Source organism: Zootoca vivipara, chromosome 5, assembly GCF_963506605.1.
Source record: "Zootoca vivipara chromosome 5, rZooViv1.1, whole genome shotgun sequence".
In the NCBI taxonomy this organism is placed as follows: Eukaryota; Metazoa; Chordata; class Lepidosauria; order Squamata; family Lacertidae; genus Zootoca; species Zootoca vivipara.
In genome coordinates this window covers 75,171,818-75,187,660 of record NC_083280.1, presented here as the reverse complement: position 1 = coordinate 75,187,660, position 15,843 = coordinate 75,171,818, and the positions used below count along the sequence as shown (strand labels likewise).

Sequence of the window (15,843 nt, the reverse complement as noted above, 5' to 3'; positions counted from 1 at the left end):
GGAAAGGGGGGGTCGACTTTGGATTAAGCCAGCAAGTGGCTGAAGAGGGGTTTATTGCTTGGGAACTGCGGATCTGGGATTCTCCCTTATTTGGATTAAGCCTACAAGTGGCTGAAGTATTTGGCTTCTTTTCTCTTTCTTTTTTGGGTTTTATTGGAGCGAACTGTGGATTAAGCCTATAAGTGGCTGAAGAGTTGCGAGACTTGGCTTCTTTGTTTCAGGTTCCAAGGGTGACTTGACTGTTGGAGGGATAAAAAAGGAACTTGCTAGAAGGGTTTGATTTAATGTAACTAGAAACTGCTGGTTCTCTGTCTCTGGGAGTGGAAAAGTACTGGAAAGACTTGAGGTTTCAGAGTAATCCACCCAGTGGCAGACGGAATAACTGTTGATTCTAGGTATTGGAATTTATTACAGCGCCATCTGGGGGTGGTTGGGTTATTGCAGGTACACTGTAGGAATTTATTAATACTGGTCCCCCTAGTGGTGAAGAGGGGAATTTCCCCTCTTTTCTGTTTTTTTGTAGAAGAATGGCTGGTAAAGAAGAAAAGAAGTCAGCAAGCACACCAAAAGATAGAAGAGGTTCAAAGCAAGAAGAAGTCAAGGATTTAGAAGCTCTATGGCAAAAAATTAAAGATGAATTTAAACACAGTGAACAACGTATGGATAAAAAATTGGGAGAGATCGATAAGAAGATTGAAGGAGCTGTGGGAGAATTATCAACCCAAATAAAAGATTTGTCGGTGAGATCCAAAACAATGGAAGAAACAATCAAGAAGACCCAAAAAGAGGTAAAGGAGGTTAAAAAAGAGACTGACAAAGTGAAAGATAGTATGAAGAAAATGGACCGGGCACATGAACAAATGCTTGATAATTTGGCATTAATTGAAATGAAGCAAAGGCAATTGAATTTGAAATTAAGGGGTATCCCTGAAGAATCGGGAGAAGATATTAAGTCAAGGATAATTGCCGAATTGGCGAAATGGATGGGAAAGACGGATGAAGAAGTGAGCCAGACAATTGTGAATGTATTCAGAATTAAGGTAAAATCAGCAAAGGCCAAGGCAAGGAAAGCACCTGGTGATTGCGTGGTGGTTCTCAACACAATGGAGATGAAAAATGAGATTTTAAGTTTGAGCTTCACCAACAAGCTAATCATCGGAGGCAAGCCTATAATCGTGTTTAAAGAAATTCCAGGAAGATTTTTGAAAAAACGTGACAATTATAAAGCAATGGTGGCCCTGCTTAGGAAAAATGGAATCCAGCATAGATGGGAATACCCCGAAGGAATAATGTTTTTCTATAAAGAGAAAAGACATGTGCTGACAAGTATGCATGACATTGGGAAATTCTTGAGAAAGTACGAAAAATTTTTGGGAGAGCTGAGCCCAGACCTGGTTATCCTAGCTGAAGCGACTGCAGAAGAGGAAGAAGAACCAAAACCACAAAGAAGAAGAAGAAAGAAAAAAGAAGGAGAGGAAGAGAAATCAGAAGAAGAAGAACAGAAAAAAGAGGAAGAGGATAAAGAGTCAGAGAGTGAAGAAGAGGAAGAAGATAAAGATTTAAGTAAAGAACCCGACCAAGACTAGATAAAATCTTATCTTCCTGATATTAGGAAGTAAAATGGCATCATTGAAGATACATACTTGGAATGTACATGGATTGAATAACAAAGTGAAAAGAAATAAAATTGATCATATTTTGAAGAAGAAAAATTTGGATATAATCTGTCTTCAGGAAACACATGTGGCGAAAAAACACAATTATATTCTTAGAAATAAAAGGTTGGGTAAAGAATTTATAAATTCAGTAGAAAATAAAAAGAGAGGAGTGGTTTTGTATATAAAAGACAAATTGGATCCAAATCTGATGTTTAAAGATGAAGAAGGAAGAGTGATAGCGGTCCAAATATCGACCCAAGGAGAAAAAATGCTGGTGGTGGGAATCTATGCACCGAATGAGAACAAAGCGGAATTTTACAAGAATTTGGAAGAAAGGTTAGCAGAGTATATGGACCAAAAGATAGTGCTTATGGGCGATTTCAATGGAGTGACAGTACCAGAATTGGATAGGACAAAGAAAAGGAAGAATGAAGGCAAGTTACCAAAATCCTTCTTTGAATTGGTAGAAAACCTGGGCCTAGTGGATATTTGGAGGTTAAAGCATCCTACGCTTAAACAGTTTACATTCTTTTCAGAACCAAATCAAAGTTCTGGAAACAGGTAGGTAGCCGTGTTGGTCTGGATCGAAGTAAAATAAAAAAATTCCTTCAGTAGCACCTTAAAGACCAACTAAGTTTTTATTTTGGTATGAGCTTTCGTGTGCATTTTGGTATCTGAAGAAGTGTGCATGCACACGAAAGCTCATACCAAAATAAAAACTTAGTTGGTCTTTAAGGTGCTACTGAAGGAATTTTTTTATTAAAGTTCTGGAAGAATTGATCATATATGGATCTCCAAAGAACTAGTACCCAGGGTGAGTAAAATAGAGATAATACCACGAACATTATCAGATCACAATTCAATATTTATGGAAATGAAAAGCAAAGATCAGAATTCCTTTAGGTGGAGAATGAATGAGGAGCTTTTCGAAGATAAAGAGGTGGTAGTAAAAGCTAAGAATATCCTGAAAGATTATTTTCATTGGAATCTACATAAAGACACTGGACTTGATATGGTATGGGACGCAAGTAAAGCAGTAATGAGAGGCTTTCTAATACAGCAAAATAGTTTCCTGAAACGAAAGAAAGAAAAGAAGAAGGAGGAAATCCTGAAGTGTCTCATGGAAAATGAGAAAAACCTGATAGATAAACCAGAGAATCAACAAATCAAACATAACATAAAGATGTTACAGACACAATTCTCTATGTTGATCAGTCAGGAGATAGAATGGAAAATAAAGCAGATGAGACAAAAAAATTTTGAATCAGCGAACAAAACAGGAAAATTATTGGCATGGCAATTAAGGAAACGTCAAAATCAAAATATGATAGTGAAGATAAATATGGAAGGAAAAGTGACTGAGGAGCCAAAGGAAATAAAGAAAGCCTTTCAAAAGTTTTACAAAGAGTTGTATTGTAAAAAGAAAGAAGAGGAGAAGAAGATCAGTGATTATTTAAGCAAACATGGACTGAAACAAATCCCAGAAGAGGAAAGAAAGAAACTTAATAATAGGATAACAAGGCAAGAAGTACATCAGGCAATAACGAGAATGAAAGTAGGAAAAGCCCCAGGACCAGATGGATTATCAGCAAAATACTATAAAGTTTTAAACGGACAGCTGATACCGATTTTAGAAGAAGTGATGAATGATATTCTTGCAGGAGGAAAGATCCCAAATACATGGAAGGAAGCGTATATTACATTGATTCCAAAACCAGGAGCGGATGGCTTAGAAGTCAGAAATTATAGACCAATTTCTTTATTGAACAACGATTATAAGCTTTTTGCAGACATTATGTCCAAGAGATTGAAAGAAGTTTTGAATGAAATGATACATAAGGATCAAGCTGGTTTTCTTCCTGGTAGACAGTTAAAGGACAACGTCAGACATATAATAGATGTAATAGAATATCTGGAAACCAAGATAGATAAGCCAGCAGTATTAATGTTTGTGGATGCAGAGAAAGCATTTGACAATATATCTTGGCAGTTTATGAAGAAAAATCTGGAATCGATGGTTGGCAAAGATTCTTTTTTGAATGGGATTGAGGCAATATATTCAGAACAAAAAGCAAGATTGATAATTAATAACACATTAACGGAATATTTTGACATCACAAAAGGAACTAGACAGGGGTGTCCCTTATCCCCTTTATTATTCATCATGGTCCTGGAAGTACTATTGAATAGATTAAGAGATCTTTCAACTATTAGAGGAATTAAAGTAGGTGCAAAGCAATTTAAAGTGAAAGCCTTCGCGGATGATTTGGTCTTAACTCTAGAAAATCCTAATGAAAGTGTTGCAGCGGCTATAGAAGAAATTGAGAAATTTGGACAATTAGCAGGATTTAAATTAAATAGACAGAAAACAAAGGTGATGGCATTGAATATGACGAAAGAGGAAAAGCAAGAGCTACATCTAAAATATGGTTTTGATGTGGCAAAAAAAGTAAAATACCTTGGAATATGGATGACAGCAAAGAACATTAACTTATATAGTGACAATTATGAACCAGTATGGAGAGAAATAAAGAAAGACCTGGAAAGGTGGACTAATATGAACATGTCATTCTTAGGAAGAATAGCAGCAATTAAGATGAATATCCTACCTAAAATGTTATTCTTATTTCAAACTATACCTGTGGTGAAGGGTACAAGACAATTTCAAGAATGGCAAAAGATTTTGTCAAGATTTCTCTGGCAGGGGAAAAAACCTAGAATAAAACATAAAATCTTGGTAGACAGAAAAGAAAGAGGTGGTTTCTCCCTGCCAGATTTAAGACTTTATTATGAAGCGTCTTGTATGTGTTGGATTAAAGAGTGGATAACGTTGAAGAATACTGACCTGCTAGATTTGGAAGGTTTTAACAATAGATTTGGGTGGCATGCATATTTATGTTATGACAAAAAGAAGTCTCATACTGGGTTTACCAATCATGTGATAAGAAGATCTCTGTACGAGGTGTGGGAAAGAAATAAAATGCTGTTAGAGACCAAAAAACCATGGTGGGTTTCACCAGCAGAGGTATTAACAGTGAAGAAAGTAAATATGGAGGGGAGGTGGGCCACTTATGAGGAAATTTTGATAAGAACTGATAAAGGATGGAGACTTAAACCCTATGAAGAAATTAAAGGAGTTTTAACAGGATGGATACAATACCATCAAATAAATGATGTTCTTAGGGAAGACAGGAAAATAGGTTTTGAGGACAAAAGGTCCAAATTCCAAATAGAAGTGCTAGAAGGCAAAACAAAGCTTCTGTCAAAAATGTACAATTTGTTATTAGAATGGTATACGAAGGATGAGTTGACAAAAGAAGTGATGATCAAGTGGGCAAAAGATTTTGGGCACAATATTGATTATGACGCGTGGTTGAAACTATGGACTCAAACGTTGAGATTTACAGCATGTACTGCTTTGAAAGAAAATGTGTATAAGATGATGTATAGATGGTATTTAACACCAGTTAAATTAGCCAAAATGTATAGAATGAGTGACAAAACTTGCTGGAAATGTAAAGAGAGAGATGGTGAATTTTATCATATGTGGTGGACATGCGATAAGGTAAAAAGATTTTGGGAGATGTTATATAATGAGCTGAAAAAGATGTTTAGATATACTTTCCCAAAAAAACCTGAAGCATTTTTACTAGGAATAATGGGAGGAGAGATTAGAAAAGAAGATCAAGTATTGTTTATGTATGCGACAACCGCGGCTAGGACTTTGTTAGCCCAAAAATGGAAATTACAAGAAATTCCAACGATTGAGGAGTGGCAGATTAAAATGATGGACTATGCTGAACTCGCAAGGATGACTTGCAAGATCCGCGACCAGGGGGAGACAAGGTTTCAAAAAGACTGGAGTAAATATGTGGATTATATGGAGAAAAATTGTAGATCTTTAAAAACACTTGCAGGATTGAAATAAATCCTACGAATTGACCAAACAGTTAAAAAGGAACTGCAAAAATGTAGTAAACAAGAAACCCGCATGAAGGGAGGGGGGGAAGTCGTAGCTCGGCAGAGCAAAATGTTAGATGAAAATTTATAATGTTGTGTATAAAAGAATGTTTTTTTTTATTATTTTAATTGGATAAATTGGAAATTGAATAAAAATTTATTTTAAAAAAAAAAAAAGAAGAAGCAGACCCCCCAAGTGTTGTCTCCACGTGTCCTCAGGTGGTCAATTTTCCTTGCCGGCTACCAGTATGCACTAATCCACTGCCCTGGGAAGGCGATGGGCCACGCAGACGCCCTCAGCAGGCTACCACTACCAGAAACAGGCCCCGACCCAGCGCCTGCGCAAGAGGTTATGACCCTGGAGCTGCTTCCTGACCGACCCATTCAGGCACAAGAAGTTGCGCACCATTCCACAAAAGATAGGGTCATCTCCCGGGTCCTGGACTGGGTGTGGCGAGGATGGCCCAGCAGCAGCCCCGGGCCAGAATTCGCTGGCTACACAAACCGCAAACATGAACTGTCGGCCCACAAGGGGTGCCTGTTATGGGGAAGCAGGGTCGTTGTTCCCCAGCCCCTCCGCAAAAGGGTCCTCACAGCCCTACACGAGACACACCCAGGGGTAGTGAGGATGAAGGCCCTTGCCAGGAGTTATGTGTGGTGGCCGGGGATTGACAGAGAGATAGAGGCCTGGGTCCAACACTGCCAGACCTGCCAAGAATCCCGCCCGGATCCCCCAAGGGCCCCAGTCCAGCCCTGGGAGTCCGCCCGACATCCATGGTCACGCTTGCACGTGGACTTCGCTGGCCCCTTCCAGGGAAAAACATTCTTCATAGTGGTGGATTCCTACACCAAATGGCTGGAGGTCGCACTGGTACCATCCACTTCTACGGCGGCAGCCATCCGGGTACTACGTAAGCTGTTTGCGACCCACGGGCTCCCTGACACCCTCGTCTCGGACAATGGAACCGCATTCACGTCAGAGGAGTTCCAGACCTTCACAGCGCAGAACGCCATCCGCCACATCCGCTCAGCACCATTCCACCCTGCCACCAATGGCCAAGCGGAGCGCATGGTGCGGACCACCAAGGACAGCCTCCACCGCATGACACAAGGGGACTGGGAATACCGCCTTGCCGCATTTCTTCTAGCACAGCACAGCACCCCAAGCACAACGACGGGCCGGAGCCCAGCTGAATTACTAATGGGCCGGCGCCTTGCAACTAGACTGGACCGACTTCACCCCGACAGAGCTCAGGATGAGGTAGTGGTGGGGAAAGGCAGGAACCCCCGGACATTTGTGGCCCAGGACCCAGTGTATGCAAAGAATTTTGGGGCAGGCCCAGCATGGGTACCCGCCACAGTCACCAAGGTGACCGGTCCCGTGTCGTACGAGGTACTAACGGAAGGGGGGCAATGTTGGCGCCGCCACTGCGACCAGCTACGGCGACGATTCCCAGGAGGAACCCGGGAGGAGAGCGGGACAGAGGGGTCCCAAGGGGACAGCAGGGCAGTGAGGCCTGTAGAGCGAGAGGGGTGGGCAGGGGAAGCAGAAGCAGTAGGCACAGAGGGGCGCCCCGAGGCTGGAAGGACACCGGAACCAGAGCTACAACCTAGTGGTTCAGTGGCGCCAGACCAGACAGCCCTGGCACAGCCAGCAGCCTCGGAACACGAGCCAGAACCAGAACCCCTGACCAAGGAACACCCCAGGCCACAACGCACACGGAGGCGGCCAGCAGACCTTGGGGACTACGAATGCAACTTCCCGGGCAGGACTGGAACTTAGAGGGGAGGGGTGTTATGTACTGAGCTGAATCCTAGAACAATAGGATTCAGAATCAGCGGGAGCTACCCAATCCAACTCCAGGTGGAAGTGAATCCGCAACCTGATTGGCCTGCTGGAGCAGCCAATCAGGCGGCTGGCAGAAGTGAATCTGCTACCTGATTGGCCTGTAGGAGCAGCCAATCAGGCTGCAGGCAGAAGTCAATCCACAATATAATTGGCCCACAGGTGTAGCCCTGAAGTAGCCAATCACGCAAGGCCCATTGTGTAAATAATGTATATAAGCAGATGGGTTGGGGAAAAGAGCCATTCGTCTTCTCTTCTCCTCCTTGATGACTATGAGCTGAATAAAGAGCATGAAATTCACTCTTGACTCTGAGTACATTTCAGATTCCCTAGTGGGCAAAACGCTTCGTATGAATGGAGCATTTAAAAAGGCAAAAGTTTGGGCAGATTTATTTCCGCAACCTCCTTTGGACTTACAATGGTTGTGATCAAAGATGGCGTCGACAGAAGCTGCTTGATAATTCTGTATCTTTCATAAAGGGGCTTCATCAGACTCCTATCTTGCTTGTCTCCCTGAAAAGAAATAAGTAGCAACACCATATTGACTCTGTTTACAGGTAGGTAGCCATGTTGGTCTGGCATAGTCGAAACAAAATTTTAAAAAACCGCGCAAATCAGGGGTTGCCTGCACTTGCAACTGACTTATTCCATGTACTCAGCACAGCTTGTAACTGTATTAACCCCAACAAACCTTAGCTAGATTAGGTGCTCTTCTTTCTGTGCTTTCTGCGGGTTTCTGAATTATGCACAAAGCCTTGAAGACCCCTTAGAAAGTGCCTACATTTCAAAGTGATAAAGCTTACAGAGTTGTTTTGATGAATCAGTCAAAGGTTCCTCGCTCCCTCCAGCACCAACAAGTGTCATTTGATATCCTATTCTTTGAGTTTTCTGATTCAGAAAGTACTGTGGGTCTTTCGATCCGTCTTCATGCAGGCACATGCCTAATTAGATTGAGAGAGAACCTGGAAGGCTCTCTGAAAACAAGCCCCAAAGCTGATGCTGATCAAATTAAACTTAATTATCATCCTAGGGAAAAAAATACAAATGGATTTGATTTTCTTTACTATCAATCTCCCATAAATTGTTTCAAGTAATCTCAGCTTACAGCCTTATTGTACTTGACTCGTAAACTTCGGTCCCCACTTCAGGCTGGGGACCAACGGTGGACAAACTACCCCAGAAGGAGCACACCGTGTTTCCCACCAGAGGAACTATGCCTCCTGACCATAAGAGGTCCTCCATCCTTGCTAGAGTGGAGTAACTTCAACCTTGTTTGTATGTACCACAGGCTGTCTGCACTGAATTTCAGAAAAAGGGGACAAAGTTATCCCCTGGTATCAGCCGTGGCTCTCATGCAACATCTTCTCAGACAGCAGTTTACAGGACTGGGCAGAGATGAAAAAAACATCTACTCCTCAATCTTATTTTGCAGGTGCCATGTGAGCACACACATTTAACTAATCCTAGACCAGTTACAGCTGCCTGAAAAGTTCTGCAATTTGTTTTAAACTTCTGACGATTAACAGGGGATAAACCAGCTTTCATATACATGCTTCTGACAGAGCTCATGATTTCTTGGTATAATTTTAAGTAGACGAATTAAATTGTGGTCAGGGAGCAGGGCGGGGGATGGTGGTGGGGGTGATAAGCAAGCAGAGCAAAAGCTGCTAAGGGTTGTTTTTGGATTTAATTTATGTACTGATTTATATGGGTGGTTTATAATCCACTCTTCATTAAAATCAATCCCAGAGCAGGGAAAATCATAATATATATATATACTATGTAATAAAATATAACAATCCGGAAAAATCAAACCAGCACAACAATAAATCCATTTTACATCACAGCACTGCAAGAGTGGCAAAGTATCTCCTACAATCACTGTAAGGATGGAAGAGAAATTTGATTCAGTTCTCATTTCAAAGGTGAACCTACCAAATTTGGTAGATTCTGAAACAATACACAATCCAAAACTCATCCACTGTTCAAAACTGACACTTCTCCGAATATTGCAATGCATTTCTTCAGCTTATCCTCCATGAATTTGTCAATTCCTCTTTTCTAGCCATCCAAGTGTCCATCACCAACACTTCTGGGAGAGAATGAATCCCTGTGCATCACACTGACACCTACACTGGGCAAAGACTAACACCATGTAGCTCACCCGCTCAGGTCTCAGTAACACATGCCAGGTCCACGATTAAACTGTGGCGGAGTAGATGATTTTGGATAGATCCAATGTATAATAACAACATCAGCCTAGGTTATGTTGGTAAGCAACTGAGCCAGACAAGTCAGGCTGAGATGGAAAAGTTTCACATTGCAGAGAAGTTTTCAAAACTGAATAAGTTAACTTAAAAACAAAGCTGATCTCCATTGGTGCTATGATGGTGCATTCCCTTTCTAGGTCAGATTGCCTACCAGAGTACAAATGACAAGCTGATTTGCCTGAACTGAGGGTCAAGTAGTTACTGCCTAAAAATCATGATCATTGGATACCACCTTGAACATAAGCCAGGACACAAAGATGTCTTTTTAAAAAACCTTGGGGCTGATTTAAACATGGGAGCAGACACACAAAGACCACTGAGAAGCATCTTCCAGTGCAAATGCTTTATACAGCTGATGACACAGTGACAAGCCTTGAGTCCAGTGCCCTGGAGTTCCTAAGTGGGTCACTGCTTTATGACGGTCTCCACATGGCCATCATCACAATTAAAACAGCCCTCATCCCCTGTTTTGAAGACTCTGTGCCCAGTCCAGCAAAACAGAGATGTCCTTGTCCCACTGATTTCAATGGGAGACCATCTTCATTTGTCTAAGACACATGTTTCCTAATTAAGCTGTTGACATATAAATGAGGCCCATTGTGGTCTTCCCTCCATCAACTGACATCTAGTAGCTGTGGCAGAGCAAGAGGTGGGAAGCAGGGACACTCCATCAGTTCGGCTGAGAGACCAGATCCATCAAGATGCCCTCTCCTCTCAGTTGTCACCCAACAGCAGCCAATCTATCAGGCTGCAGGGGAGAGCTCCAACTGGCTCCTCCTCTTCCTGAATTGTTTATATTCCTACAGGTGGCCATTACAAGAACTACTCTGTATTCTTAATAACAGATGTCTAAGCTGACTTGTTTTGCTGTTCCCTCCTTGTTGCTTTTTCCTTTTGTGTTAGGTTCTGTAGATTATAGTCCTGCAAATACAGGACTGTTTAGTTTTTATTTTGCCTAAGCTGCTCAGGCAGCATCTTTCTGCTGAAGAGTGGTGCAAAAAAAGGTTTAAAAGAGAGAGAGAGAGAGAGAGAGAGAGAGAGAGAGAGAGAGAGAGAGAGAGAGAGAGAGAGAGAACTCTCCCCCAATCTAAACATTAATGTTCTATTGTACACCTCTCATCCCTAGTGGAAGTTTCGCGAATCATTCTGACAAGGAACTGCACATTTTTTTCTGAACAGACTATTACTTCTTTGTCCATCCAAGACTTCCTAAAGACATTATTTGTAAGGAAGGGGTGGTATCTCCCCCTGCAGTTTTCGTATAGCTCTACTAAACTGTTTCATTTAGCTGTTCTAAACTGCTGGTGGCAAAACATGGAGCTACACTGAAGGGGTGGGGCAGCAATGCATGGAAGCTGCCACTGCCTTTCTGGTGGTTCATCACATGACAAACAGGCCCAACAGTTCAGGAGCTGAACTTGGCTGAAGGCTGCGTGAGTAGGAATATTGTACAAGAGCTGTGTTACCTTAACGTTCTCGGGGATATGGAGCTGCTGCCGCTTCTCGTTCAGTCGTTTCATCACGGCATCCATGGTTTCTTCTACGGAGGGGCTCGGGGGAGCTCCTGCTGTGTCCTGCTTCACAGTCTCTTTGGAGCTTTCCTGATGAAGGTTCCTTTGAGTTGCTTTGAGGGGGCAGCTTTGTTCTTCTGACATTTTGAGTTTCAGCTCTGGGAGGAAAATTCCCAGGATACAAGTGAACAACCACTTGCAACACATTCCTTCTGCCACCACACACACACCACCACCACCACACTGAGCTGGATTGCTCACATACAACCCTTACAGGTGACCCACAGAGTTAAATGCAACCCCCCATCCATATATGGTAGCTCACAAAACACGTGATAAAACCCCTGGCTTCAAGAACCTAAAGAGATGAATCAGTTCAAAGTCCAGCATCCTGTTCTCACAATGGCTACCCCTTTGCTTACTGCATTTGGGGACCCTCCTCCTCATTCTGCTTCTGAGTGTGGCCCTGGATCCTTGCTCCCACATCCTGCCCTCGCAACATGCCTCTGACGCCTCAACATGCGTCAACAGACGCATCAACAGACTTAAATCACTCCAGATTCCCACAGGAAGCTCTGCATCTGAATTCCACCTGCTGTGGTCATTCTCAACTTTGCACATGCCTTCATAATAATGATAATATGATGATTAGGTTACTTGTCCTGATTTATTCCACCTTGCATTCTGGAGATAAAAAACCCTCATCTGTCTCATCATTGCAACATAACCCTCATTGTTAATTGAAGGAAAAAGTATGAAGTGGGGATGATTTCCTTCTGGGTGGGATACAGCTTATAATGGAAGCCTAAGAAACTCAAACTCAAGGGAAAATCCGACACTCACAACTTAACAGAATGGGGGGAAATTAAGTCTTTTAAGCAGTTTGGTAACATAGGATCAAACGCATCACTTAACTATGAGTGTGTAAAAGGTATCAGCATAATGAAGCTATTAGCTCAGCGTTAACTCCATTAGTGTTGCACTCTGTGGCACTGAGGGAGATCAATGATGCTGCTATTTAAAATTACAGGAAAAGGGATGGAATCTAGCAAGCCTGATTTCCATTCAAGCCCCATTCATTTCATTGAGGATTCCACAGGAACAGCTCCTGGCAGACTGCACTTTAAAGGGCAAATCTACATTGCCAGCTTACACAAGCTTAACCCAACTTCCTTCTCCCTAGGGAAAACTGAGGACTAGGGTAGTAGGACTTGGATATTGCTACAGTTCCCAGGATGCTTTCAGGGAGGTGATGGCTGTTAAGACTTGGGTAAAACCAGTTTTGTGTATTCTACAGAAGTCCTGTGCACCTCTCCTAGATGTTGCAGAACTACAGCTCCCATCATTCCAGACCTTTGTCCATGCTCCAGGGGGATTATGGGAACTAGAGTCCAACAACTGTCCACTCCTGCTGTTAGGAAATTAGTTGCTTTTCTGGTAGGGTTCAAGACAATATTAAATATCAGTCTTTCAGCTTCTGGCTGAATTTGACCCTCCTTCAAGAACTAAGTGAGACGTGACCCCAAGTGCTAATAGAAGCCTTTTCCCCCTTGTCTTCCACCAGATTTAATGACACATATTGGTGAAAGAGAAATGGCCTACGGTATTCCACGGACTGCAGCTGGTAGTTGTTTGTACCTTTAAGCTGTTTCCGACTTTTGGTCAAGTCATTCATCCATTTCATTACTTCGGGATTCGATATTTTGTCAGCGTGAGAAGGCTGGACAGGAAAGAACAAGGGGGAAACTGGGTGGTTAGACTGTGGCTGTTGTTATTCATACAGCTCTCATTATTAATGGACAAAGTTGCCCACATACATTCTGCATTTATCAACCCAGAATATATAAATTAATGTTCCAGCTGACATCTGGATTGTGGTCCAGGCTGGGTCAAAAGTAACTTGACTGCCAAACTCTGTTACACACTGATGGCATCCAAACCCTGCTAGAGTCTAAATGGCAAAAACTACTTACCTGCCCTTTCACCAGCCTCTATAATAAGACTGCACATTGCTGCTCCCTAACCTTGCGAGTGCCCAGGTGACTACTGGCTCTTATTGCTTAATGTGGCAAGTGTATCTGATAACCAGCACCTGAGTATTTGTGACATCATTGCTTAACTAGCCCAGAGCTTTATGAGGTCACTTGTAGTTATGAGGTCACTTGCAGCCATCAACACTAGTGACTGCCATGTCTCTCACCAACATAAATACTAGTAATGCAGATTTGCATCTGCTTTGGACCCTGGAAACAACAAGAAAGAAACATAATTTGATCCAGGCACATAAACCCTGTGACCCAGCAAGTCAAATGCAGTCTCATCCACCTCATCAAACACCACAGAAACATGTGTGGTTTCTCACCCGATAGTTCTTCTCTTGCTCAAACTTTTCTTCATATTTCCTGATTTTCCTCTTAAGACTTTGCAGGTGCTTTGTGAGTTGTGCTATCGTCTGCGGCTCTTTGCAGTCATCGCAGCTACCTCTGGAAGAACTTCTTGGCCTACAAAGGTAGAAGTTACAAAAATGTCCTCAATGTGAAATTGCTTTGCAGGATTAGGTCTACAACTGCAGTGGAGTGCTGGAACTCTGGTGGAGGTGGGGGGGGGGAGATTAGACCATGAAGGGTGGAGGTGGGGGAGGGATAATAAGAGAGAGAGAGAAGGAGAAACGGAGGAGTGGAATGGCCTGGCCTGCTTGTTCCTTGAAAAGCTATGGAATCTGCTGAAAGCAGGAAGTGAAGCTTCTCATGGAAATGAAGACAGTCACCTGCTAATGTCTACACATCAAGCTGCTGTTAAAGACACACAGCCACAGTGCTTAGTTCAGAAGTTGACAACCCCATTCACCAGTTGGGCAGGTCTGCTTTAAATCCCAGGACTCCACCTGGCACCATGATTTCTATACTGTTCAAGGGTGTGGTTAGCAAAACAGGGGCTGGAGTTGGAAACTTCTTTCTGTATGTGTATCTGCTGGGACAGAAGAAAGGAATACAGCGGGGAGGGGAACCTGTGGCTAGGGTTGCCAGACTCAATAGAGGACAGGACTTCTGTGCCTTTAATTGCCCTGCTCTCTTTTGAGTCTGGAAACCTTAAAGAGAAACCAGCAGACCATTTGTTTAATTTCCAAGCAAAGGGTCTGCTGGTTTTTTCTCTTTAAGGTTTCCAGACTCAAAAGAGAGCAGGGCAATTAAAGGCACAGAAGTCCTGTCCTCTGTTGAGTCTGGCAACCCTACCTGTGGCCTTCCAGAGGTTACTGGAGTCCAACTCTCTCATCGTCCCTGACCACTGGCCATGCTGGCTGAGGAAGATGAGAATTGGAATTCAACAGTATTTGGAGGGCAGCAGGTTCCCCACCCCTGCACTGAAGAATTAGGAAAGTGAAGAGGAGTAAGACAGAGCATAAAACAGGGGGGAGGGGGAGGTCTCTACTTGATCCAGCATTGGCCCTCAGTTGGCTAGAGCAGTGTTTGCCAACCTTGTGCCTCCAGATGTTTTGGGACTACAACTCCTATCATCCCTAGCTAGCAAGACCAGTGGTCAGGAATGATGGGAATTGTAGTCCGAAAACAGCTGGAGGCACAAGTTGGGAAACACTGGGCTAGAGCAATGGGGATGCCCCAGGAAGGGGAACAAGTGATCAGTCCAGGGCTCTCCAACAGTATCTGAAAGCACCTAAGATTTTTAAAGAGACTGCTCAGACATGTGGCAATGCTATTCTCAGATTAGATTGGCAGAGGGACAGAGCATTTAAGGGCCACCACTATATATTTAATATTTTTAAAGTGTTCTTCTCCCAGTATTATTATTCCACTTCCTCTTGAGAGAACCCAGCTCTCCCTTTTGCATCCTAGGCCGAGCTCATTTGCACTGCGCGCCTCTTTAATACTTACCATATAAGAGATAAAAATAGGAACACATTTTATAACATCTCTGCTCTCTGACCATGAACCTCTGCCTCAGCCCCACAGTTCTGATGCTTCTTTCCAACCTGCTCCATTATGTATTCTTTTACTCTGCAATAGCCATAGCTGCCAAGTACCCCGTTTTCCCCGGGAAACCCCCGTATTTTCTTACCGTTTCCCGCAGGTGTCCCGAATGGCAAAATACCCCATATTCCCCTGGATTACGGAGCTCCTGCCAGCGGCCATGATCTTCTGGTGCCGCGCCAGCAACGGAAGTCGCTTCTACGCACTTCCGGACATGCGTAGAAGTGACTTCCGATGCCGCTGTGCCCATTTCCAAAATGGCCGAGCGCCAGAAGTCGCTTCTACGCATGTCTGGAAGTGCGTAGAAGGGACTTCTGGCACTGCAGACATTTTGGAAATGGGCACAGCGGCAACGGAAGTTGCTTCTATGCATGTCCGGCAGCGCTGCTGATGCTGGATTTTTCAATCCGGAACTTGGCACCTATGGCAATAGCCTGCCTGCCATGGATCAAAAGTAGCAATACTGACTTCCATTATAGGGTTATTATAAAGATTTCACCTAGATAATGTATATGAAGCACTTGGGACACTTGAAAGTGTTATGAAAATATTACGTATTATCAGCGCTTTTCTAAAAAAATGTTTAGGGGGACTCTCATTTTCCTACTCATA

The 15,843-nt window shown here is 43.1% G+C and overlaps 1 protein-coding gene across 5 annotated transcripts in view; it reads right to left on the bottom strand.

The window, feature by feature from the left end:
• Nucleotides 1-15,843, bottom strand: part of FAM13C (family with sequence similarity 13 member C) — a 61,678-nt gene that overhangs the window by 7,343 nt on the left and 38,492 nt on the right. For all 5 annotated transcript variants that reach the window (XM_035137981.2, XM_035137984.2, XM_035137985.2 and 2 more), the window contains 4 exons: nt 13,608-13,746; nt 12,884-12,965; nt 11,201-11,403; nt 7,882-7,977 (listed from right to left, as the gene is read on the bottom strand). In XM_035137981.2, the coding sequence (XP_034993872.2) occupies nt 7,882-7,977; nt 11,201-11,403; nt 12,884-12,965; nt 13,608-13,746 (520 nt within the window). The remainder of the gene's footprint in view (nt 1-7,881; nt 7,978-11,200; nt 11,404-12,883; nt 12,966-13,607; nt 13,747-15,843) is intronic.